At 39.2% G+C, this 27,286-nt stretch overlaps 1 protein-coding gene across 1 annotated transcript in view; it reads left to right on the top strand.

Annotated features, from left to right (window-relative positions):
* Nucleotides 1–27,286, top strand: part of DIAPH1 (diaphanous related formin 1) — a gene marked incomplete at both ends in the record, with an annotated part of 118,676 nt that overhangs the window by 12,763 nt on the left and 78,627 nt on the right. Inside the window, 3 exon segments of the mRNA XM_080711298.1 lie at nucleotides 23,457–23,483; nucleotides 24,978–25,133; nucleotides 25,468–25,625. Of these exon segments, the coding sequence (XP_080567424.1) occupies nucleotides 23,457–23,483; nucleotides 24,978–25,133; nucleotides 25,468–25,625 (341 nt within the window).

The following is a 27,286-nucleotide window of genomic DNA, read 5'->3' as shown; positions in this document are numbered from 1 at the left end:
CTTGGTTTTTTCTTCTTGTAAAATTAGAGGGTTATTGTGAATTACTTCTAAGGTTTGTACAAATGCCTCAAATTCTGTACCAGTGTTAAATAGCTTCATGGAGATTGGGGATATGGACAGGCCCTGGAAGGATTGGTAGCAAAGAGGGAGGAGTGTTATGAATCTCAGGTTATGAATATGTGCTGGTAGTGAAGAGGAATTGGCTGATTACAGCAGTCATGAAGATGAGTGGTAGATAAGCAATTTAAGAAAGGTAAAACTATGAAATTTTTTTTTATCCCTGACAAGAGTTTTTAGGTTCCACGTCTATAAAAAATCTAGAAGCTGGGCATGGTGGCACACATCTGTAATCCCAGTACTTGAGTTGCTGAGGCAGAAGGTGACAAGTTCGAGGCCAGCCTCTGCAATTTAGCCAAACCCTGTCTCAAGAAGAAAAAGGAAAAAAATTTTTTTTTAAAAAGCTGGGGATGTAGCTTAGTGGTAGAATACTCTGGGTGCAATATCCAGTACCACACATGAAAATGAATACATAAATACCTGTAGAAAACAGTACCAAAAATTAGCCCCTTGTAACATGTGACAAATGTTGGTGTCATTTGGACCATGTCATATATGGTGATGGCAGTAAATGAATTAGGATTAGCCAGATGTACTGGTACCTGTAATCCCACTACTTGGGAGGCTGAGACAGAAAGATTACAGACTCAAGGCCAGCCTTAGCTACTTACTGAGATCCTATTTTAAAATAAAGAGGGGTGGAGGTATAGTTCAGATGTAGAATGCTTCTGAGTTCTATCCCTAGTACTACAATAAATAAATCAAGATGATTTAAGAGCATGTATAGATTAGTATTAAGTCAGTGTTTCAATAAATCATCTCTGCACACAGGGTGGAGGTTAGTTAAGTTTAATTTCCATTCTTTATCAATTTTAATACATCCATCTTCTCAGATTTTCAGAAATCTAGATTTTAAAAATGTGACTTGCAGCTGAGTGTGGTGGCTCACACCTATAATCCCAGTACTTGGGAGGCTGAAACAGGAAGATGGAAGGTTTGCAGCCAGCTTCAGCAGTTTAGGGAGGCCATCAGCAATTTGATAAAGACCTGTCTCAAAATATAAAATAAAATAGGGTAGCAGTTGTAGCTCAGAGGTGAATGCCCCTGGGTTCCATCCCAAGTGCCACCCCCATTCCCCACACACAAAGGGACTCTCTTAAACTAAATCTCAAAGGTCTAAAATAAAATTGTGGTCTCTGGTGGGCATTGCCATTGTGAGAACAATATAAGCCTGTCTTTAGGCTTTAATTTTTACTTTTATTTATTTCTATTTATGTATTTATTTGCAGTACTGAGTATTGAACCCAAAAGCTTTATATATATATATATATATATATATATATATATATATATATTTTTTTTTTTTTTTTTTTTTTTTTTTTTGGTGGTACTAGGGTTCCTGGAAACCATTCTACCTCCGGGCTACACACCCAGACCCATTTTTTTATACTTTTATTTGGAAACAGGGTTTCTTAAGCCAGCACAGCTGGCTTTGAACCTGCACGATCCTCTCCTGTCTCTGCCTCCCAAGCATGGGGATTACAAGCATGTACCACCACGCCCAGCTCCCAAAAGCATTTTACCTCCAAATTACACCCCAGCCTTGCCCTGCCTTGCTTGCTTCTTTCTTTCTTTCTTTCTTTCTTTCTTTCTTTCTTTCTTTCTTTCTTTCTTTCTGTGTGTGGTACTGGTTATGAAACCCAGGGAGTTTCTACCTCCGGGCTACACTCCCAGACCTATTTTTTATATTTTTATTTGGAAACAGGGTCTCTTAAGCCAGCACAGCTGGCTTCGAACCTGCGCTATCCTCCTGTCTCTGCCTCCCAAGTGCGGGAATTACAAGCGTTTGCCACCACACCCAGCTCCGACCTATTTTTATATTTTATTTGGAAAGAGGGTCTCAGTAAGTTGCTGAGAGCATCACAAAGTAGCTGAGGCTGGCTTCAAACCTGTGTGATCCTCCTGTCTCTGTCTCCCAAGTACTAGGATCACAAGTGTGCGCCACCACACCCAGCTGTCATTTATTTTGAAACAGGGTCTCACTAAGTTGCAGAGAGCCTCATTAAGTAGCTGAGGCTGGCCGCCTTGAACCTGCGATCCTCCTGTGTCTGCCTCCCAAGTACTGGGATTACAAGCATGCGCTATCACACCCAGCTGGGCTTTAATTTTTATTTTAAGCATTCTCTAGTACAGTGCAGTTTAGCTTCAATTGCTGCATGCTTATTTGAAATGTTCTTTAGATTCTCTTGAATGCAAAATGTATATTTATATCTTGTTTTGAGTTCTTATCTCCCATCTAGCTTGTAAGGTTCTTAAGAACAGTGGTAGGGCTTAGCTCATGTTAGCAGTATCTTTTTATGTACTTTAGTTTCAGTGTTAGCTTCGGGAATTTTGAGGTGGTTTTTCAGGGCTCCATTTTTGTGGTCTAATATAGAAGATTGACAGTTTTGAAAAGATTAGTCCTCTTTCACCAAGGTAATTGTAGAGTGGAGAGAACCAGTAATGTAACTACCTTGACCATAAGAACATTTTGTTGAAAAACATTATTATTTATCTTTGGAGATAGTATTTTATAGTTTGACTTGTGTTTAATGAAGGAAGATGTCTGTAGGATTAAAAATCTCTTCATTGCTGGGCATGGCAGTGCATACCTGTAATCCCAGTACTTGGGAAACTGAACAGGTTCAAGGCCGGCCTCATCAACTTAGACCCTGTTTCAAAAGTAAAGAAATAAAAATAACTGAGTTTGTAGCTTGGTAGAATGCTCTTGGGTTCAATCCTTATTACCAAAAAAAAAAAAAAAAAAAAAAGTCTGCATTATTTTTACATAGTGCAGAGCTGCCGTCTGTCTGTCTGTCTGTCTTTGGGATTGAACCCAGAGGCATTCTACCTCTGCTATACCCCAAGCACTTTTTACTTTTTGTTTTGAAATAGGGTCTCACTAGGTTGCAAAGAGTCTCTCTAAATTGCTAAGGTTTCCTTGAACCTCTGATTCTCCAGTCCCAGCCACCCCAGTTTAGTGGAATTATAGGCATGTGCCACCACACCCATCTAGCCAACTTTTACTAAACAACAGCAGTATTTGACCCAGTGCTCTAGGAATTATAAACATACATTTAAAGTGAATAATTGCAAAGTCCTCATATTATTTGAATCAGGCCACAGAAAGATGTACATTAGAATAGTAAACAGAGAAGGAAAAGATGAATTTTCAAGTTCTCAGAATATGTCTGGGTCTGTACAAAAAAATGGTAGTGGTAGCTAGCACACCATTTTTTTTTTCTTGAAACACATACACTCCCACCTTTAGCTTTAAAGTTCCCTCAGTTTCTTCACTTGGTATAGAGGCAAACCATTTTGGACTATTCTAAAATTATTTCATTTTGCATGGGGCTTACATGGATATTTTTATTTTTGATAGTTTTTGTTGAGAGATGTATGTCAAGGTTCCCCAGGCATAGAGGTCTCTAGTGATTTCTTGATTCTTGTATTTTAAAAAGATGGGAGTTGGCCTTAGTTGGCAGCTCTTTGCATCCGCCAGGGCTTGTTCGTTACTTCTAGGTTCGTGGGTGACGTCTGTTTCCTGTGATTGAAACCACAAGAAGAAGTGGTGAGAAGCCACTGTAGGATATGTATTAATATGTATTATCAAGCAGGCAGCAGACATTAGACTGTCTTTAAAAAGAGCCTCAGTAATTTAAGTACAGTCTTTTAGGAGTCTGAGGAGACTCTAAAAATGATCTGACCCCGCTCCTTTCCACCATCACTCCCACTCCCCCGACTCCGTGGCCCTGGGTATTGAACCCAGGAGCATTTACCTCTGAGCTACATCCTTAGTTGTGAGGCTGTCCTCAAGCCTGCAATCCTCCTGTCTCAGTCTCCCAAGAATTGGGATTTCAGTGCCTGCTACCACATCCAGCCCTAGCTTCCTCTTAAAATGAGAATGTGGAGGCCTACAGATCCTATGTTGTTCAAAGTTCATGTAATTGAAATGAGGGTGTCTCCTTTTGTTAGGGTTCTTGTCCAGTAGATCTTGACAAATGACGTTCAAGAACTAGCAAAAGATACAGAAATATGAAAGTTTATTTTAAGTTAAGGAAATATAGAGGACAAACCAGCTCCTCCCCCAAAGGGGGGTGGTCCCAGAAAGAGAGTGACCTTGAAGCCCTTGGTGAGTGGACTTTTAAACCTTGAGGTTTTCTGTCCTTTTATGATTGGTTAGAATTAGGTTTTGGGGGACCAATGACTTTTGCACAGTTTCTATCCTTAATTTGAATGATTATCTGTGGGCTGGTCAGGGCCTTGATTCTCTGGAGCCCACTAGCCTCTTACCTCCCAGCTCACAGAAAGGGGGATGCAGATGGCTGCTTTAAATGCCCTGCCTCACACTACTGGGACCATCAAGAGTGGGATTGGTACTTGCAACGCAGCATGCACAGAGAAATATCGCAGAAAATATAAATCAGACGCTTCCCTTAATCAGCAATAACTAGGAGGAAACGGGCAACAGGAAGAGGTTGAGCTATAGAAAGGGCCCTATAGTGAAGCAACTAATGTGACCAATCAGAGGGTATGTAATACTGGAGGACGGAGCCTCTTTAAAATGCAGGAGGTACATAAACAAATGTATCAAAGTAAATCACCAAAGAAGTGTGGGATGGAGGGAGGGGGAGGGAATGGGATGGGGGCTGGAGGAGGGCTAATTGGATGATGTGTGCTTGTATATCCTCTCAAGTCTTGTACTCCAATGTGATTGATATATGACTACAATGCACCAATTTAAAAAATAAATTAATTAAAAAAAAAATAAAAATAAATGCCCTGCCTCATACTGAGGTGAGCTAGGTTATTGGAGTCTACTAACTGTTTGGTTTTGCCCCTCCCCAGTTACAGTGTCATTCCTGGGCAGTTTTTGTTAAACTGTACTCTCTCGATGTTTCCTTAGAGAAGGTACTACTGGAGAAGAGTAAATTCTAGTGGGCATTTTGATTATAGGAATTTGATGATGTTTAGCTTTTAGATGCTGTGCTAATGATTTTTTGTGTTATTTTTTATAAAGGGAGACATTTTCAAAATAATATCTAAGAATACCAACTTCATATTTTTCATTTTTATTTTACAAAGTATTTAAATATTATCATTATCTGCATTAACTTTTATAACATTGCAATTATGGTTTACACATATTCTGCTATTAAAATAGTGTCTTTAACATTTTTCAGCTTTCTTTTTTCTTTTCTTCTTTTTTTTTTTTTCAGGTCTGGGGGTGGAAACCAGGGGCATTTGACCTCTGAGCTATACCCCCTCTCCTATTTTTTATTCTTTATTTTGAAATGGTCTCACTGAATTGCAAAGGGCCTCACTAAGTAGCTGAGGCTGTCCTCAAAACGCAATCCTCTGGTCTCAGCCAGCCTCCCAAATGCTGGGATTACAAGCGTGAGCCACTACATCAGGCTTCCAGTTTTCTTATCTTTGAAAATTTTTGTTGCCTTTTTTTTTTTTTTTTGTACTGGGGATGGAACCCAGAGGCTGTGTGTGTGTGTGTGTGTGTGTGTGTGTGTGTGTGTGTGTGTGTGTATTTGGCTAGGGGTATAGCCCAGAGGTAGAATGCCCCAGAGTTCAGTCCTCAGTACAAAAACAAATAAAAAAACGAGGTGTCCTCATAACTTGATGTCTATACAAAGAAGTGATAGCAACTACAGAAACTTCCTGTCTGCTAGGCCTTGGGTGTGGCACACACGTGTCCACCCAGGAGGAAGAGTTGACGTCCTGCTGCTCACATCAATAATGTGGGAGGAGAAGACAGTTGCTAGGGTGATTGAGAAACAGCATTCCTGAGTCACTGACTGTTTCTAAATGAATGGACAACACCCCTTTTTTAAAGGCACAATCACAATCTTAATCTAAGCTCAGAGGGTAAAGAAGAATGCCCAATAAGAAAGTAAGGAAGAGTAAGTATTAATATTTGGAAGCTGTGCATGGTGGCACATGCTTGTAATCCCAGTGTTTGGGAGGCTGAGACAGGAAGATCGCACAGGTTTAAAGCCAGCCTCAGCTAACTAGTGAGGCTCTCAGCAACTTAGTGAGACCCTGTTTCCAAGTAAAATATAACATAGGTCTGGAGTATAGCCCGGAGGTAGAAAAGCCCCTGGGTTCCATCCCCAGTATCTCTCTCTCTCTCTCTCTCTCACACACACACACACACATACACACACACACACACACACACACACACACACACACACACACACACACAAAGATAGTTTCCCCCTCATTTTAATTAAAATTGAGAAGTCAGGTTATTTGGAAAGCAGATTCACCAGTAGTTTTAGGCAATTATGAAGGTAATTCAGTTTGTTACTTTATAAGTAAATTATTTCAAATTTATACACTAATTATTGAAGGAAGGAATGGACTACAATTACTTAGTGTGGCACTCGTGACTTGTGATTAAAATGGGCCACTGCCTACATTCTTTCAGTGCTTTCTGGGTGAAACTGGGGAAAAATTCTAGGAGGCCAGGATAGATTAGAGAACTGGTTTTTTTGTTTTTGTTTTTGTTTTGTCCTTGTGGTACTGGGAATTGAACCTAGGGTCATTCTTCCTCTGGGCTGTACCCCAAACCGTATTTTATTCTTTATTTTGAAACAGGGTCTTGCTAAGTTACCACACATTGGCTTTAAATCTGTAATGCTCCTTTCTCAGCCTCCCAGATACTGAGATTACAGGTGTGTGCCACCATACGGGGGTTAAAGAACTCTTGATTAGGAATGAAAAGATCTTGAACTGTCCTCTATTTCCCCTTTGTTGCTTTTTGTGTGAATTCTCTTTAGTTTATTATCTATTTATCCTTCCTAGCTTTATTGAAGTGTAATTGACATAAGAATTATACATGTTTGTGATGTACGTGTAGGCTTTGTGAAACTATGAGTTTACTCTCCAGTGCTAAATTTAGCTGTATAGCTTCTGAGGCAGTATAGGACCAAATGGAGGAGTTTTTCTATTCCTTTAGCACTTTTTCCTCAGTGATCATGGAGAATATGATCTCTATGATCATCTCCATTTCTGGGGACTGCTAAGTAATCTTTTAGACTCTTTCTCCTTAAACTCATTTAGCTTTTCTATCTTTATAGCTCATGTTTTTCAATTCCTGGTAATTTAGCGCTGCTCTTTTAGACTTCCTTTTTCTAAGGCACTCTTTTTCCTCCTCCTCCTCCTCCTCCTCCTCCTCCTCCTCCTCCTCCTCCTTCTTCTTCTTTTTTTTTTTTTTTTTGGTGGTACTGGGCTTCCTGGAAGCCCATCTACCTCCGGGCTACACTCCCAGACCTATTTTATATTTTTGAAACAGAGTCTCTTACGCCAGCGCGGCTGGCTTTGAACCTGCGCGATCCTCCTGTCTCTGCCTCCCAAGCGCGGGGATTACAAGCGTGCGCCACCACGCCTGGCTCCTTTTTCTTCTTTTTTTGAGGTGGATGCTCCACAACTCTACACAACCTTTAGAACTATAAGAACTAATAGACTGTAGGAACCAATAAGTAGTGATGTCAGAATCTTGTTTGTTTCTCTGGAAGATGTAGATGAGATATTGATTCATTTGCCATCTTCCTTGGCCCATTTCTTGAAAATGGAATAGAAAGTTCTCTGCATTTAAAGTTACCCATTATTTCCTTTCTCTGGTTCTGATTGACTTGTATGTAAAAAGTGGGAATTGAAAAAGGGAAATGAAGCCGGGCGTGGTGGCGCACGCTTGTAATCCTCACGCTTGGGAGGCAGAGACTGGAGGATTGCGAAGGTTCGAAGCCAGCCGCGCTGGCGTAAGAGACCCTGTTTCCAAAAATAAAAAAGTATAAAATAGGTCTGGGAGTGTAGCCTGGAGGTAGAAGGGTTTCCAGGAACCCCAGTACCACACACAAAAAGAAAAAAGAAAAGAAAAAGAAAAAGGGAAATGAGCCCATTTCAGTGATTCCATCATCATATATTATTTAACTTTTACAAAGCACTTTGAGAAACAAAGTGCTTTATATCCATTTTTATTATTTATTCTTCACACTAGTCCCTTGAGAGTGTAGTTCTATATATAGACTGAAACTGTGGAAGATTAAAAAAGAGCTTACCCTGACTTACTGTAGTAGAAATGTGGTAGTTTTGTGGCAAAGCTAGGTTAGGACTCATTGGTAATTGAATTAAAATGCATGTTGTAAGCCCTGTTGCCTCATTATCTTAAGGAACTGAATGTCAATTTTGGATAGAATAAAGAAATGAATCAGAGCTTACTTGGCCCTGATCTCTGTTCTCTGTGATTTTGAATGACAGAAGCTTTACCTGTCTTTTCTGAATATTAGGGTTTGGAAAGGAAATTGTTGGCTTCAGTGTACTTTCTGTTTTAACCAAAGGTAACCTTTGTTTTTACTGAGGCCTTATTTTTTCAAAGGAAGTGGAATATACCACCTCACACTTCTAGAAGATATACTGTCCTAAATATGTTTTGTGGGCTAAAGAGGTCCCCTGGTCTTATTCCTAGGGAAAGGCATTACTCTTCAAGGTTGGGTTTGATAGTTTACTGTCCATAATGGTCCTCTTTTTTTTTTTTTTTTTTTTTTTTGGTGGTACTGGGGGTGAAACCCAGGGGCCTTCTAACTCCGGGCTATACTTCCAGACCTATTTTATATTTTATGTGGAAATAGGGTCTCACTTAAGTTGTTGAAAGCCTCACTAAGTAGCTGAGGCTGGCTTCGAACCTGTGCGATCTTCCTGTCTTAGCTTCCTGAGTGCAGGGATTACAAGTGTACACCACCACGCCCCACAGTCCTCTTTTTTTTTTTTTTTTTTTTGTGGTCTGGGGATGGAACCCAGAGGCATTTGACCTTCGAGCTATACGCCCTGCCCAATTTTTTATTCTTTATTTTGAAACAGGGTCTTACTGAGTTTTGGGGGGCCTCACTAAGTAGCTGAGGCTGTCCAAACTGCGATCCTCCGGTCTCAGCCTCCCAAATGCTGGGATGACAAGTGTGCGCCACCATGCCTGGCTAGTCCTCTTTTTTTTTTTTGGTGGTACTGGGGATGGAACCCTTCTACCTTTGGGCTACACACCCAGACCTATATTTTTTTAAACTTTTATTTGGAAATAGGATCTCTTAAGCCAGTGAGGGGTTTCAAACCTGTGCAATCCTCTGCAGGGATTACAAGCGTGCGCCACCACACCCGACTAGTCCTAACTTTTTTTGTGTGTGTGTGTGGTACTGGGGTTCCTGGAAACCCTTCTACCTCCAGGCTGTACTCCCAGACCTATTTTATATTTTTATTTGGAAACAGGGTCTCTTAAGCCAGCAAGGCTGGCTTTGAACCAGCACGATCCTCCTGTCTCTGCCTCCCAAGCTTGTGCGCCACCACGCCCGGCTTAATGTGTGTGTTTTACTGGAAATTTTCTCCGAACTTCCCATAGTGCTGAGGATACAAGAAGTCTTTTTGTGTGTGTGTGGGGGTGGGTCTGGTGATGGAACCCAGGGGCATTTAACCTCCGAGCTACACCTCCTGCCCTATTTTTTATTTTTTATTTTGAAACAGGATTTCACTAAGTTGCAGAGGGCCTCCCTAAGTAGCTGAGGCTGTCCCCGAACCACAATCCTCCTGTCTCAGCCTCCCAAGTGCTGTGATTACAAGCGTGTGCCACCACACTTGGCTTAAAATCCATTTATTGCCGGGCGTGGTGGCGCACGCTTGTAATCCCCGTGCTTGGGAGGCAGAGACAGGAGGATCGCGCAGGTTTGAAGCCAGCCGCGCGCGCTGGTTTAGGAGACCCTGTTTCCAAAATGAAAATGTAAAAAATAGGTCTGGGAGTGTAGCCCGGAGGTAGAAGGGCTTCCAGGAACCCCAGTACCACCAAAAAAAAAAAAAAAAAAAAATCCATTTATTCATAATTCAATTGATCAGAAGTCCAGCATAGACCATGTAATTAAGTTCTCCAAATGTCACAGAGCTAAAATAAAAATATTAGCTGAGTTAAGTTCTGACTTGGGAGGCTCTTGAAAAAAAAAAATGCTTCCAGGCTCATTCAGGTTGGAAGAATTCAGTCTCCTGCAGTTGTGGAATTGATATCTTTGTTTCTTTGCCATCATCCTGGAACTACACTCATCCAGAGGCTGCCTACAATCCTTGACTTTTGGCCCCTTCCATCTTTAAGTCAGAAATGGCATGCTGATTCTGTATGTTTCTGTCTTCCAGATTTATTGATTTATTTATTGGTAGCGGGGATTGAACACAGGTACATTCTACCTTCAAGCTACACCTCAGCAGTATTTTATTTTGAGGCAAAGTTTTCTAAGTTGCTGAGGGTCTCATTAAGTTGCTAAGGCTACCTTTGAACCTGCAATCCTCCTATCTCAGCCTCCCAAGTTCTGGGATTATAGACTTGTGCTACAACACCTGGTTTGACTTCTAGATTTAAAGGGCTCGTGTAATTGGGCCTACTTGGATTATCTCCTTTTCTTAAAAGTCAACTATGCCTTGATAACATAACCTAATCACAAGAGTGATGACCTGTAATAGTCAAGTCCTAGCAATAACACAGATTTATTCATCAGGCTAGGAATCTTAAGAGGCATCTTAGAAGTCTACTTATGATGCTTAATGTGACCCTCACCCTGAATTAACCTGTGAACAATGGTGGATGTCAGAAGAGAGAATTAGGAATTGAGCATACTGAGACAAGTTAGTGAGTTGCATTGTGATTTATAGGTATTATAACAAAACTTCTCAGGGATCCTAGACCTCCCAGAATCATGTGTTGGGGCCAACAGGTATAGTCCACTCATCTAAGAGCTCAAATAGAATTGTAGTTGTCTGGTATAAGCTAGCCTGAACTAAATCTTTAGGAAGTACTGAAATATAGATTTGTAGTTGTGAGTTTATGTTTCCTCTTTTCCAGCCACATGGCTCATAGAATAGTAATTCCTTGATTAACTGTACTTGTGAAGCTTAGTGATAGGAATTGGAAACACTTTCTGTAATGTACTTTGTTTAAAGTTTAGTCAGAGTCTCTTATTAGATCCCTGCTAACTTCTCTACTGCTAAGAAATAACACTAATTGTAGTAACATTTTGCTTGGCTACATAAGCATCTTGAGCTATGAAACCATTCTTAATTGTTTGAGTAGTCTGTATTTTGTTTCATTTTGGTTTTTGTCCAGTGCTAGGGATAAAATCCAGGGCCTTAGTGCATGCTAGACAAGTACTCTACCAATGATCTACATCCCAGCCCTCCTTTTTTCTAATTAGGGTAAAAAGTTAAAGATTTTAGAGAATGAGAAGAGGTGAATCAGTACTTTGGAAGAAGTTTCTTATATCCTTCAGTTTATAGTAGGCACACTTCTGTTACCAAGTGAACAGAGAACCTCTGTCCAGAAGACTGCCAAGTTTCATCCCATTGGCCCACTTTTTAAAAGTTGAAGTTATAATACAACTACCACAACAAATTGTTAATGCAAAAGAAGTATTAAAGGCCGGGCATGGTGAAGCCAGCCTCCCTGGCTTAAGAGACCCTTTTTCCAAATAAAAATATAAAATAGGTCTGGGAGTATAGCCTGGAGGTAGAAGGGTTCCATCCCCAGTACCAGCAAAAAAAAAAAAAAAAAAAAAGAAGTATTATGTAAATAATTGGAGCCAGGTTAAGCACACCTCTAACCCCAGTACTCGGGAGACTGAGACAGGAGGATCACAGCCCTCTGCAACTTATTGAGACCCTGTTTCAAAAGAAGAAATAGGCCAGGTGTGGTGGCACACGCTTGTAATTCCTGTGCTTGGGAGGCTGAGACAGGAGGATCATGCAGGTTCTAAGCCAGAAAGATCCTGTTTCCAAATAAAATATCAAATAGGTCTGGGAGTGTAGCTGGGAGGTAGAAGGGTTCCATCCCCAGTACCACAAAGAGAGGAGGAGGAGGAGGAGGAGGAGGAGGAGGAGAAGATGGATGGATGGATGGATGGATGGATGGATGGATGGATGGATGGATGGATGGGGCTTGGGGGTGGGGGGTATAGTTGAGAGGTAAAATGGCCCTGGGTTCAATACCCAGTACTGCCAATAAATAAATAAATTAGGATATGTTTGAAACTTGTTAAATCATTTAGTTTATTTTGGCTTCACATTGGTATCCTTTGGGTTTTGTTGTTGTTGTTATTGTTTCTTTTGTGTGTATGTGTGGTACTGGGAATTGAACCCAAAGGCTACCTCCAAGCTACACTCCCAGACTGATTTTATTTCTTATTTGGAAACAGGGTCTCACTGGGTTTCTGAGAACCTCAACTAAATTGCTGAGGCTGTCCTCAAACCTGCAATTCTCCTATCTCAACCTCCCAACTACTAGGATTACAATCGTGTGCCACCATACCCAGCTTTTTTCTTACAAACTGTAAATTATTTAGGAAGTATCTAATTTCCTGAACATGGTAACCAAAAGATTTATCTGACCACATATTACATTAGGATGTGGTAACTGAGTCAGAATCTGAATTATTCTCTGGAAAGAGAGAGAGAAGACAGCTTTTCATTTTTATGTTGATTGATGGTTAGTGCAGAGCAGTACCCTGCCAAGAGTATTTGTATTTGATTTCTGTTACCTCTGATATAGTGTGCCTTTGAGCTGTTTGTGTTGATTTAAGTAAGATTTGATAAAACTGAGCATCTTTTAAAGATGAAGTTTTTTTTCTATATCAGCTAATGACCTTTAGATATTTATCTAATAATCTCTTCTATTAAATAAAAAGTTCTGTAGAATAAATGTGCTTTTAATAATGGCTATTATATATAGTAATGATTTTTATAAAAATTGAGTAACAAAAAATATGGACTTTATGTGGAAAAAGCAGAATTGTCACTGTCAGTGGTAGGTCTTCAGGAAGAGAAAAACTGAATACTATCTTGGAGTCATAGCCTGGCTTTAGATTGCCTGAGTTCAAAGATGAGAGCCACTTCTGAAGAAGGGTGTCAGGGGCTAGGTCATGAATGAGGCCTGGGAAACATAAGGCTCACCATAGTTGTGTTCTGGCTAGAGTGAGGGCACGAATTACAAGCAAGAATATGGTTGAGGAGTACATCACTTTGTATTTCCTGCTCAACTCACCTTACACAGACAACCTTTAGGTCTCCTGATTAAGTCCAAGCAGAAAAATTCTGTTGGGTAGAATGAGAGTGTTCTTGACAGGCCCAGGTAGCAAAGCAGAGACAGAAAGGAAGAAACTATTAACATGTGGTACAGACAAGCCAAGACTCTGGATTAAGCTCACCCAGGTATTGTTGGTTTAAAAAGCCAAAACAAAAGTAGACATTGGTGAAGTCAGTCTTCAAGAGTCTAGTCTAGAACTGGGTGTGGTGGTGCAGGCGTGTAATCCTATTACTTGGGAGGCTGAGACAGGAGGATCCGGGTTCGAGGACGGCCTCAGCTACCTAGTGCGGCCCTCTGCAACTTGGTGAGACCATGTTTCAAAATAAAGGATAAAAAAAATTGGGCCGGGGGTGTAGCTCAGAGGTAGAATGCCCCTGGGTTCAATTCTCAGCATCACACATACACACAAAATCTAGTCTAAATATGTATGCGTGTTTATACATACATGTATGTATGTATGTATGTATGTATGTATGTATGTAGGTATTGGTACTAGGTATTGAACCCAGAGACATTCTACCTCTAAGCTATACCCCAGTCCTTTTTATTTTGAAGCAGGATCTCTATAAGTGGCTAAGGTTGGTCTCAAACCTGTGAATCCTTCTGTCTCAGCCTGTTGGTATGTACCACTGGCTGTTTTATTTCTTTTTTATGCTAGAAATTGAATCCAGGGTCTTTTGCATGCTAAACACGTGTGTTCTACTAGTGAGCTACACCCCAGCTTTTCAATGCTCCATTTTAGCTGGTTGTTCCCTGTGCCTGATACAGAGCACCCATCCTGAGTTACCTGTTACCTGTCTGATGTCTCTTTCTGTTTTCTGTATTTCAAGTCTTCTATTTGGTTTGCACCTTCATTCTGGAGGAGCATACCCTACAATATCTGGGAGCATATGGGAATATCTTAGAGTGTATGGGAAGAGAAACTTTTTTTTTTCTTGGTTGCACTAGGGATGGAACCCAGGGGTTTTTCTACCTCCAGTCTATACTCCCAGACCTATTTTATACTTTATTTGGAAACAGGGTCTTACTAAGTTGCTGAGAGCCTCACTAAGTAGCTACGATCCTCCTGTCTCAGCCTTCCAAGAACTAGGATTACAAGCATGCACCACCATGCCCAGCTTGAATATTTCTTATGGAATTGATTTTTAGAAATTTTTTTTCTCGCTGGGCATGGTGGCACATGCTTGTGGTACTGGGGTTCCTGGAAGCCCTTCTACCTCCGGACTACAACCCAGACCTATTTTTTATATTTTTATTTGGAAACAGGGTCTCTTAAGCCAGAGTGGCTGGCTTCTAACCTGCGCGATCCTCCTGTCTCCTTCTCCCAAGCACAGGGATTACAAGCGTGCGCCACCACGCCCAGCTAGAATTTTTATCTGTGTACTTACTATAGGATAGCACCATCTAAATTGTATAGAGATTTCCCATATGCCCTGTGTCCCTACACTTGTATAGCCTCCCCTATTATCAACATCCCCTACTCTAATGGTGTATTTGTTACAGTTGATAAATCTATATTAAGCTATCATAGTTGCCCACAGTCCTTAGGGTTCACTCTTGGTATTGTACATTCTGTAAATTTGTACAAATATGTATCCATCATCATAATATTATGCAGAATATTTTCACTGCCCCCAAAGTTCTCTGTATTCTGCCTGTTTATCTTTTCTGCCCCCCACCCTCTGCAACCTCTGATCTTTATATTATTTTTATATTTTTGTCTTTTCCAGAATGTCATACAGTAGAATTATAGAGTTTATAGTTTTTTGGCTTCTCTTCTCACTTAGTAACTTGCTTTTTTTTCTTTCTGGTATTGGAGACCAAATGGGCATTCTACCTCTGACCCCACCCCATCCCTATTTTATTTTTTATTTTGATACAGGGACTCACTGTTTTGGAAGTCCTCACTAAATTGCTGAGGCTGTTCGTGAACCTGCAATCCTCCTGTCTCAGCCTCTTAAATACTGGGATACATGGTGTTTGCCACCATGCCTGACTAGTAATTTACATTTTAAGATTACTTAAATGTCTTTTATGTCTAGATAGCTCATTTCTTTTTAGTATTGAATAATATTCCATTGTCTTTTATGTACCACAGTTTGTTTATTCATTCATCCACTAAGGAAATCTAGTTATTTCCAAGTTTGGGCAGTTATGAATATGTAAAATGCTATAAATGTGTAGGTTTTTGTTGAACATAAGTTTTCAAGTCTTTTGGATCAATAAATATCAGGGGACTTGATTGCTGGATCATGTAGTATGAATGTTTAGTTTTATAAGCTGCCAATTACCTTCCGCGTGGCTCTACCTTTTTTTTTTTAATGGTACTGGAGATTGAATCCAGGGGCATTATCTACACCCCAGCCCTATTTTATGTTTTATTTTGAAACAGGTTTTACTAAGTCATGGAGAGCCTTATTAAGCTGCTGAGGCTGACTGCAAACTTGCAATCCTCCTGTCTTAGCCTCCCAAGTACTGGGATTATAAGTATGTGACATCACACCTGACTTGGCTCTACCATTTTTGCATTCCAACCAGCAGTGAATGAGAGTTCTTGCTCCACATCCTTACCAGCTTTTCATGTCATCATCAGTGTTCTGGATTTGGGCCATTGTAGTCGGTTTATGGTGGTATTTTGTTTTAATTTGCATTTCCCTGGTGATAGATGATGTGGAACCTCGCTTCATAGGCTTTTTCATCTCTGTATCTTCTTTGGTAAGGTGTCTATTAAGGTAGTTGGCCTATTTGGTAAAAGGGTTGTTTTCTTATTAAGTTTTAAGAGTTCTTTGTATGTTTTGGATAGTAGTCTTTTGTCAGATGTATCTTCTGCAACTGTTTTCTCCCAGTCTAATGGCTTGTCTTCTCATTCTCTTGATATTATCTTTCATAGAACAGTAGCTTTTAATTTTCCCCCCACAAAGAACCAGATAGCCCAGTCGCTTTAGTGAAAACCAACTTATTATCAACTTGTTTGAAGAGTTTTTAGAGTAAGTGAGCAACTAAATTCTTCAGTGATGTATCACTTAGTATACAAGGCTTATCTTGTATATTCTATATGTATATTGGTATAGGGGCAGAACACCAACAAAGTTCTAGACCTCAGAGTAGTTGTAAGTCACAAATTAGATATTGTCTTACATAATAGCTTTAACTTTAATATAAACATGTTCTTTAAAATATTAGATTCAAATTATACAATGACTATTTTGCCATTTTTAATTGAGCTAACTCCTATTCCTCTCTATGTATAAAATATGAAGCTAGGCGTGTGGCACACACCTGTAATTCTAGTACTTGGAAGGCCGAGACAGGAGGATCATAGGTTTGAGGCTAGTGCACGGTAACTTAGTGAAAGCCTACCTAATGAAACACTGTTTTAAATAAAAAAGGCCAGGAGTATAGCTCAGAGGTAGAGTCCCTTGGATTCACTCCTCAGTCCCCCCCCAAAAAAAAGAAGAAAGAAAAATAAATAACTGTCACAGTATGTCAAGACTTTCACAGGAAAATTTCTTAAGACATGGCATACAAAATACATAGTATCTATATAAAAATAATGTCATAATTATAGACTAAAATTTTTCTTGTGTAAGTAGGTTTAAAAGATTAAACAGTATTCCATCTTAATAAAATAGTAAATACTTTATATTTCCCATAAATTTGGCACTGATTTGTAATTACCTAAAGAATATACAAGATAAGTCTTGTACACTAAATGAAACATCATTGAAGATAGTCATTGAAATGAACATACTCATTTGATACTACTAGTTTTCTAGATTATTCTTTCAGCAAAAAATATTTTTAATAAAAGTGATGTTTCCAACTAAACAGTAATATTGAGGCAGCACATATCATGTAAATGTTTGCCTGGTTATTTATGTGTCATATAAATACAAGTATTAGTTTTTTTGTGTGTGTGGTGCTTGGGCTTAAACTCAGGGGCATTTTACCTTCGAGCTATATCTCCAACCCCTATTTTATTTTTTTATTTGGAAACAGGGTCTCGCTGAGTTTTTGAGTCTGGCTTCAAACTTGTGATTCTCCTGACTCAGCTTCCCAAGTCCTGGAATTATAGATATGTGCCACCATACCCAGCTTATGAATCTTAATTTGTACTTTTGTCTCAATCACCATTGTAGAGAATGGATTAAGAGTAAGATAAATAAACAAATGGTGATTTTTTTTCTCTGAAAAAAATTAAGGCATTTGTACTTCATTTTAAAGTTCTCAGGCAGCTGATTGAGCTCTTAAGACAGAAAAAGGCCAAAGAATTATTATAAACTATAAAATCTAGCAATTCTTTTATATTAAAAGCCATATCACAAGTTCTTATACTTGAATGGATAATACATTAATGTACACCTGAATATTACATTTGTAGCATTAACTAAACATTCTTCATTAGTATGAAGTTGGTCTGTCAAGTGGAAATGGCAAAGTACATTATGGCAGGGCAGTATTTAACAGCCATCCTCTGCATCACAAGACATCATAGCTCTTCATTTTGTTTTTTTGTACTAGAGTTTGAATACAGGGGCATTTTACCTCTGAGCCACATCCCTAGCCCTTTTTAATTTTTTTTTTTTTTTAAACAAGATCGCACTAGGTTGATGAGAGAGTCTCACTACTTGCTGAAGCTGTCCTCGAACCTGTGATCCTCCTTCCTCAGCCTCCCAAGTACTGGAATTACAAGTGTGGCCACCATGCCCAGCAGTAACTTTAATGAGGTCCAGCTTATTAGTTCTTTCATGGGATCTTCTTTGGTGTTTTGTATCAGAAAACTCATATACCCAAGATCATGTAGGTTTTCTCCTCTATTTTCTTCTAAGAATTTAGCTTTGCACATTGCAAGTAGGTCTGTGGTTCATTTTTGAGTTAATTTTTGTGAAGGATGTAAGGTCTGTGTCTAGATTAGTTTTTTCAAATGTGGATATCTAGTTATTTCAGCACTGTTTGTTGAAAAGATTGTCTTCGCTCTATTTTATTGCCTTTGTTTCTTTGTGAAATATCATGTAACTGTATGTGTGTCTATTCCGGGCTCTTTTTTTCTGGTCCATTGACCTGTTTGTTCTTTTGCCATTACCACAGTGCCTTGATTATTGTAGCTTAATAGTAAGTCTTGAAGTCAGGTAGTACCAGTACTCCAACTTTGTTCTTCTCCTTCAGTATTGTGTTGACTTTTATGGATCTTTTACCTCTCCAAACTTTAGTTAGAATCAATGTATAGCCGGGCGTGCTGGCACATGCTTGTAATCCTGGCATTCAGGAGGCTGAGACCAGAGGATCACAGTTTGCAGACAGCCTCAGCTACTTAGGCCCTCCTCAAGTTAGTGAGACCTTTTTTCAAAATAAAGAATAAAAATTAGGGCAGAGGTGTAGCTTGGAGGTCGAATGCCCCAGGGCTCCATCCCCATACTCACTCCCCTCCCCCTCCAAAAAGAATCAATGTATAGTTATGCACAAAATAACTTGCTGGGATTTTTATTTCATTTAATATGTAGATCAATTTGGGAAAAACCAACATTATGACATAAGTCTTCCTGCCCATGAATATGGGATATCTTTCCGTTTATGTAGTTCTTTGATTTTATTTATCAGAGTTTTTGTAGTCTATATAGCTTTAGATCTTGTACATATTATGTTAGGCTTAAGTATTTTATTTTGGGGGATGCCAGTGAAAATTGTTTTGTGTTTATAATGTGTGTATGGGGGGTAACTAGAGATTGAACCCAGTACCATTCTACACTCCCAACCCTGGTTTTTTTTTTTTTTTTTTTTTTTTTTTAAACAGAGTCTTGTTAGATGGTGAGAGTCTCACTACTTGCTGAGGTTGTCCTCAAACCAGCAATCCTCCTTTCTCAGTCTCCCAACTACTGGGATTACAAGTGTGCACCACCACAGTATGTTTTTAATTTTGTATTCCATTTGTTAATTATTGGTATGTAAGAAAGTAATTGATATTTTTATATTAATCTTGTATCCTGCATCTTTGACAAAATTGCTTGTTTTCAAGTTTTTATTTTGTTTTGTTTTTGTTGTTGTTTTTCAGATTTTGTAGACAACCATGTCATCTGCAAACACAGTTTTATTTCCACCCAGTCTGTTTTGTCTATCTGCCTTTCTTTCTTTCCCTCTTTCCCTTTCTTTCCCTCCCTCTTTCTTTCTTTCTTTCTTTTTTTCTTTCTTACTTTCTTACTTTCTTTCTTGTACTGGGGATGGAACCCAGAGGCATTCTACCTCCAAGCTACACCCCCAGCCCTATTTTTTAGTCTTTTTATTTTTTAAAACAGGCTATCTCTGAGTTGTGAAGGGCCTCACTAAGTAGCTGAAGCTATCCACAAACCAAGACCCTCCAGTCTCCTCCTCCTGAATGCTGGGATTACAAGTGTGTGCCATCATATCCGGCTTAGCTAGGATTTTTGAAAAGGAGTAGTAAGAGGGGATAGCCTTGTCTTATTTCTGATCTTAGGAAAACTTCTGTCTTTTCATCATTAAATATAATGTTAACTGTATAGGTTTTTCTATACATATTTTTTTTTATCAAGTTGAAGTTCTCATATTCTGAATAGATGCTAAATTTTCACAAGATATTTGATCTATATTTAGAGTCCATAAAGTTTACAAATTAAAAAGTAGATTCACATTTTTAAGGCATTCTAAACATACTTAACAGTAACAAAAATATTTGTTTTTAAATTTAAATGTTAGAATTATAATTTCTTACACATGTGCCTTAACCACATTAGAAGTATTCATTAGCCGGGCGTGGTGGCGCACGCTTGTAATCCCAGCATTGGGGAGGCTGAGACCAGAGGATCATGGTCTGCAGACAGCCTCAGCTACTTAGTGAGGCCCTCTGCAACTTAGTGAGACCCTGTTTCAAAATAAAGAATAAAAAATAGGACAGGGGGTGTAGCTCAGAGGTCGAATGTTTTTGGGTTCCATCCCCAGACCCACAAAAAAAAAAAAAAAAAAAAAAAGAAGAGGAGGAGGAGGAGCAGCTCAGTAGTTTCATGTGCCTAGTGACTGCCATGTAGTGTTCTGCCTATGGTGTCAAGACCAGTTTTCTAGGGTTCTGAGAGACTTAAGGTAGGGAAAGGAAGTGTATAGGAGGCATAGGTTTAATTATTTTTCGTGTAGGATTCTTGCCTACAACTGTGCTTGGTATCCCCCAGTCCAGAGATCCTCTGTTTTACACTTTTCTCTTTTGTAGTATTGGGGATTGAACCAGGGGAGGGGTGAGGAATCTCTGAGCTACACCCCCAACCCTATTTTATTTATTTATTTATTTTTGAAGCAGGGTCTCACTGAGTTGCAAAGGGCCTCACTAAGTAGCTGAGGCTGTCCTCGAACCATGATCCTCCTGTCTCAGCCTCTTAAATACTGGGATTACTAGCGTGTCACCGCACCCAGCTCTAGAAGTTCTTATTTGTGAGTCTGTATTTGTGAGCCAAATTTTGATGTTTTAAAATGTTTAATTCAGTACTTATGCTTCCTTTAATGTCTGTTTTGTAGTGAGAGGTTTTTAGTGATAGCATTTAGTAGAGGATTCCATAGGACAGACAGGAATTGAGGTAGTTAGCATAGCCAGGATGGGACAGTAAGGGCTTGGTTTGGGAGTAAAAGAAATTAGAATAAACAAGGAGAATGGTGAGTGGAAGCATTTAGATGTAGGTAGGATGACTAGAAACTTTATTAGAACGTTTGGCTATCTTAGGCATAAGGATTAATCCAGCTTTAGTCGTATTTGTTTTCCTGGAGTCCACCATTTTTATAGTTATTTTACTTCTCATGATCTAGTTCTGCATCCAGAGAATCCATAAAAAAAACCCACTGAACATCTGTTTGCAAATACAGTATATATAGAATACAGTATACATTTTATACACACACACACACACACACACACATATATATATACATATATATATACATATACATACATACATATATATATATATATATGAATGAAAAACACATATAGTATTAAATGAGAAAGCCATGTGCCCTCAGTACTATAGCAGCAAGTTTCCATTTCAATAATGGACCTTGCTGTTTGGATATTTTATTGGGTTGTGAAACAATTTTGCCTATATTGTGGTTTCCCTTTGTTGGTTGTTGCTGCCCTCTGTTGGACTAGTTCAGGAAATGCAGCTTTTAGTCTGTGTGGATCACTTTTACCGTCTTTACTCCAGGAAAACATGGATGATCGATCTGTCTGTCTGTCTTTGGATCAAATGTGTTTCTAATGCCCCAGGAAAGCAAAGGAATTGATATCTTTCCTTTAATGAAAATTTGTTTTTTATCTAAAGGGATGAGCTGGTGGCCATGAAATGGGAACAAGGCAGAAGAATTTGTGGGCTTTAGAATCCTGGAGGAACAAGCCCCATGTGGCTCATTTCGCTCACTTCTTTGTGCTGGGTGGCTCAGGAAGTGATGAGATCCGTGTTGCTGGTTTCCTGGGTGGTGCTGTCCTTGCCTCATCATCCTTCTGTCTTCATTCCCAATAAACACCACATATGAAGGAACTGTAAATCCCATGGACACTTGAGCAAGGTTGCATGGTTTCAGGTGCATGATTAACACCCAGCTAGTGGAAGCTGGATCTCCTCTGGACCATGGAGGACAAAGTAATGATTGACTTTTTTTTGTTGTTGTTCAGTACTGGGGATGGAACCCAGGGCATTCTACCCCTGAGCTACATCCCCAGCCCTATTTTTATTTTTATTATTATTATTATTATTATTATTATTATTATTATTCTTTATTTTGAAACAGGGTTTCACAGAGTTGCAAGGAGTCCTCACTAAGTAGCTGAGGCTGTCCGCAAACCGCGATCCTCCTGTCTCAGCCTCCCAAATGCTGGATTACAAGCGTGTGCCACCATGCCCAGCTAAGATTGACAATTTATATTGCATTTAACTGAATGTGATATAGGGAACTTGAACATTAATGAGATTTTTTTTGTCCATAAAAGGCTATAACAATAGCTTTGTGGCAGGAACAGAACTCATTTTTCATTAGTTGAAAAAGGTTAGTCAAGAGACATTTACTGTACTTTTCCATGGATGGACACTAGCCAAAAAAATATTTTTATTAAAATGTTTTTATTAAAATATTTTAAGCCATAAAATTAAGTAGGGTGAAGATAGATTATAAAGACCTATATACTCACCACTTATGTTAAAAGTAGAACATTATAAGCACCCTAGAAGCACTTGTCCTTTTCCCTAGTCATAGCTCTTTTCACCCCAAGTAACCATTCTTTTGATATTTGTGGTAATCAGTCCCTTTATGATTTTACATCCTAAATAATGCAGAATAGTTTTACATGTTTTAGCTTCAATTAAATGATGTGAAATTTTAATATATTTGAGTAGTAAATCCACTCACTTTCTTTGCATAATTATTTTTTTCATTGTACTGATACATCTATTCTTGATGGCCATTTGTATTGTTCTGGGGTTTTTTTGTTTTGTTTTGTTTTTTGTGGTACTGGGGGTGGAACCCAGAGGCTTTCTACCTCCAGTTTATACTCCTAGCCCTATTTTATATTTTATTTGGAAACAGGGTCTCGCTAAGTTGCTGAGAGCCTCGCTAAGTAGCTGAGGCTGGCTTTGAACCTGTGCAAACCTCCTGTCTCAGCCTCCCAAGTGCAGTGATTATAAGCGTGCACCACCACGCCTGGCTCTGGATTGTTCTGTTTTAGATGCTCTGCAGTGTAACAATGAACACTCATACATTTCCTGCTACATATATGCATTTTTTAAGCAGATATATATGTAGAAACTGTGTTTTTCTAAGAGACTACCACCATTTACTCTTAACACCAGCAATGTGTGAGAACCCTTATTGGTCTATAGCCACGCAGATATGAAAATTTTTGCCAATATTGAGAATGAAAAAATGTTATCTTGTGATTTTAATTTGCATTTAATTTGCTGATGGAGTTGGGCACATTTTGTAAGTTTATTGGTCATGGGATTTAGAGTGTATTTGGTACTCTTTTTTTTTTTTTTTTTGTAAGCATCCAATATTAGTGTACTTCAAATTCTTCCAGGCCCTGACCTGAGGGAATGTGCTAAACAATACTTTGGTAAAAACTTTTTAGCTCGTAGAAAGTAGCTTAGGGCCTTTCAATTTATTTTCTCTTCCCCACTCCCCACCCCATCTGGTGGTTGGGAAGTTTCTTGACATTTCACTGATCTTTCTTTCATCTTCCTCCTTTTTTCCTGTTTCCTAGACTTTGAAGCGGCTCATGGCAGATGAGGTAAGGAAATTTTGTTTGGCATGTGCATGTTCTACCTCATTTCCTGTATTATAACATGTACTAGTTTCCATAACTTTGGCTTTCTTTAGCTTGTAATGGTGATGTGGGATCTAGGCTCAGAGTATCCCAAGGCCTTTTTCTAACTCTTTGCTCTGTGTTTGACTCATTGCATGCATTTCCCTGGAAAGGCCATTAACTTCCAAAGTTAGGCAGTCTTTAAACTCCAAGCTAATTTGCAACTTGAATGCCACTCATATCACTAAAAGTTCCATAATGCTTAAAGATAGTTACTGTTATCTCTCAACAGGTCAAGCTGCTAAGTTATAGTTTATCTGCACTTGAGGTTTGAGGAATGGTTTGTTAGAGTATGTGTAACAGAGAGATGATATATATACCTCTGAAGTACATTGTATTCTTTGCTGACTAGATGTCATACAAAAGGGATTTTAAAGAATATGTATTGAACTTTGATTACATTCACAACCCTAGTCCCAAGTGTCATGGAATCTACAAAGGAAGAGAAAAGAATGGTTCCTGCTTTCTTTCTTTCTTTCTTTCTTTCTTTCTTTCTTTCTTTCTTTCTTTCTTTCTTTCTTTATTTATTGGTGGTACTGGGGTTCCTAGAAACCCTTCTACCTCTGGGCTACACTCCCAGACTTATTTTATACTTTTATTTGGAAATAGGGTCTCTTAAGCCAGCGCGATCCTCCTGTCTCTGCCTCCCAAGTGCAGGGATTACAAGCATGTGCCACCACGCCTGGCTCATTCCTGCTTTTAATGCAGTTATTTATCCTGTGTCATGTAGATATCTTAAAATCTGTGATCATACTTACCTCTTGAAGGACAGGATCCTCTGGGAGCCTGGCTACAAGTTTTATTAGGTAGCTATAGGGAAACAAAAGGAGATATTTATTGAGATTGCTTTGCACAGAAGATACTTTTCAGTTCTGTGCGGTTAGAGTGCTTAGAAATATTCAGGGAAGCCGGGCATGGTCGCGCATGCTTGTAATCCCAGCATTCGGGAGGCTGAGACCGGAGGATCGCGGTTCACGGACAGCCTCAGCTACTTAGTGAGGCCCTTCACAGCTCAGTGAGACCCTGTTTCAAAATAAAGAATAATTAAAAAAAAAAATATTGGGTAGGGGGCGTAGCTTGGAGGTTAAATGTCTCTGAGTTCCAGCCCCAGACCCGCAAAAAAAAAAAAAAAAAAAAAAAAAGAGATATTCAGGGAAATCAAGATAAGTTCACTTTTTAAAGATGTTTGAAACCTTAATGCGTTGGTCCTTTTTTCTTTGGATGGAGATGAGAGTACAGAGTCAGTGTGCTAAATATAAGGAAGACTGATTTTGTTTTTTTTTACATTAGAAGAAACTTGAACTGTCATGAACCAAAAGAATCTTGCATGTATAAGGGATTAAGGGATTCATTATTTGATGTGTATCTTGTTGCGGACATGAAAATGGATCACTGCTAATATTTTTTTCTTTTTCTCAGCTGGAGAGATTTACCAGCATGAGAATTAAGAAGGAAAAGGAAAAACCCAATTCTGCTCATAGAAATTCTTCTGCATCATATGGGGATGACCCCACAGCACAGTCATTGCAAGATGTTTCAGATGAGCAAGTTCTAGTTCTCTTTGAACAGATGCTGGTAAGTCTTTCCCAAAATGCTATTTCTTCCTGAAATTGCATTTATGGGCATGATGAATTTTTTTTTTTCTAAATGCATGGATCCCCTCAACTAGCATTACAAAGAATTTAGGCTTCACTACAAGGAACAACCATATTTATGCCTGAGGAATATTCATCAGCCCAATAGCTTAAATTGCTAGGAATTAAGAAAACATATTCAATAATCATTTACTTACTAAGTAATGAGTTATTTAGTAATCACTAAGTACTTAATTTATCACTAAGTATAAGTATGAAACACTAAAAACTTGAAAAGAATTAAAGGCAGTTTTGTTTTTTTCTCCCTCTGCTAGCTGGATATGAACCTAAATGAGGAGAAACAGCAACCTTTGAGAGAGAAGGATATTGTCATCAAGAGGGAGATGGTATCCCAATACTTGCATACTTCCAAGGCTGTGAGTCCTGGGGCAGGTACCCGTGACATGGGAGACTGTGCCCTTATTTTAGACCTGTTTATTTTGCCAGTTTTATATAACATTTTATGTTGGTGTCAATTGTGTTTCATTCCATTATATAAGGCTACTCATTTGGAGGTGGGAGGGGTAACTGGGATTGAACCCATAGGTATTCTACCAAACTACCTCCCCATCCCCTTTTTTTTTTCCAGTATTGGGGATTGAACCCAGAGGTATTCTACCACCAACCTACACCTCCAGCCCTATTTTTTATCCTTTATTTTGAAACAGGGTTTCACTAAGTTGCAGAGAGCCTCACTAAGTAGTTGAGGCTGGCTGCAAACATATGATCCCCCTATTTCAGCCTTTCAAGTACTGAGATTACCAGCATGCGTCACCACACCTGGCTCTCCCCATTTCTTTTTATTTTCATTTTTTTTAATTTTTAATTTTTTTCTGTACTGGGGATGGAACCCAAGAGCATCGTACCTCCTAGCTTACACCCCAGCCATATTTTTTAGTCTTTTTATTTTTTGAAACAGAGTCTCACTGAGTTGTGAAGGGCCTTGCTAATTAGCAGAGGCTGGCTGCAAACCGCAATCCTCTGGTCTCTGCCTCCCAAATACTGGGATTATAAGCATGCACCACCATGCCCGGCTTTATTTTTTATTTTGAAACAGGGTCTTGCTATGTTACTGAGGCTGCACCTGAACCTGTGATCCTTCTATCTCAGCCTCCCAAGTACTAGTAATATAGACATGAACCACTGTGTCCAGCTAAGCCTGTTCCTTTTTTATTCTTTTTTTTTTTTTTTTTTTTTTGGTGGTACTGTGGATTGAACCCAGGGGCAGTCTACCTCAGAGCTATACCTTCAGCCCGATTTTTTTACCCTCCCTTCCTTCCTTCCTTCCTTCCTTCCTTCCTTCCTTCCTTCCTTTCTGTCTTTCTGCCTTCCTTCCTTCCTTCCTTTCTGTCTTTCTGCCTGCCTGCCTGCCTGCCTGCCTGCCTTCCTTCCTTCCTTCCTTCCTTTCTGTCTTTCTGTCTTTCTGTCTTTCTCTTTTTTTTTGCGGGTCTGGGGGTGGAACCCAGGGGCATTCGACCTCCAAGCTACACCTCCTGTCCTATTTTTTTTTTTTTTATTCTTTATTTTGAAACTGAGTCTCACTGAGTTGCAGAGGGCCTCACTAAGTAGCTGAGGCTGTCCGCGAACTGCAATCCTCTGGTCTCAGCCTCCCGAATGCTGGGATTACAAGCGTGCGCCACCACGCCCGGTTTATTCTTTATTTTTTAAACAGTGTCTCACTAAGTTGTAGAGGGCCTCACAAGTAGCTGAGGCTGGCCAAGAATGTGTGATCCTCCTGTCTCAGCTTCCCAAGTACTGGGATTACAAGTGTGTGCTACCGTGCTCATCTTCTTTATTTACTTATTTTTTTTACTCCTTTTTTTCTTTAGGTGCTGGGGATTGAACCCAGGGCCTTTTTCATACTAGGTAAACTCTATCACTGAGAGCTATATTCCTAGCTCTTTTCAATTTTATTTTGAGCCAGAGTCTCACTAAATTGCCTAGGTTTTTCTCATACTTGAAATTCACAGCTTAAGTTACCATTGTTACAAACTTTTTTTGCCTGAATAAAACTTTCTGAAGTATGTATGAAGAATGGGATGAGCAACTCGCTAAGTTATTACAATTCGGTGATCTCTATGATGCTATCTGCCC

The sequence above is a fragment of the Muscardinus avellanarius genome (assembly GCF_963383645.1).
Source record: "Muscardinus avellanarius genome assembly, chromosome: 1".
In the NCBI taxonomy this organism is placed as follows: Eukaryota; Metazoa; Chordata; class Mammalia; order Rodentia; family Gliridae; genus Muscardinus; species Muscardinus avellanarius.
This window is presented reverse-complemented; position numbering and strand designations above follow the sequence as displayed.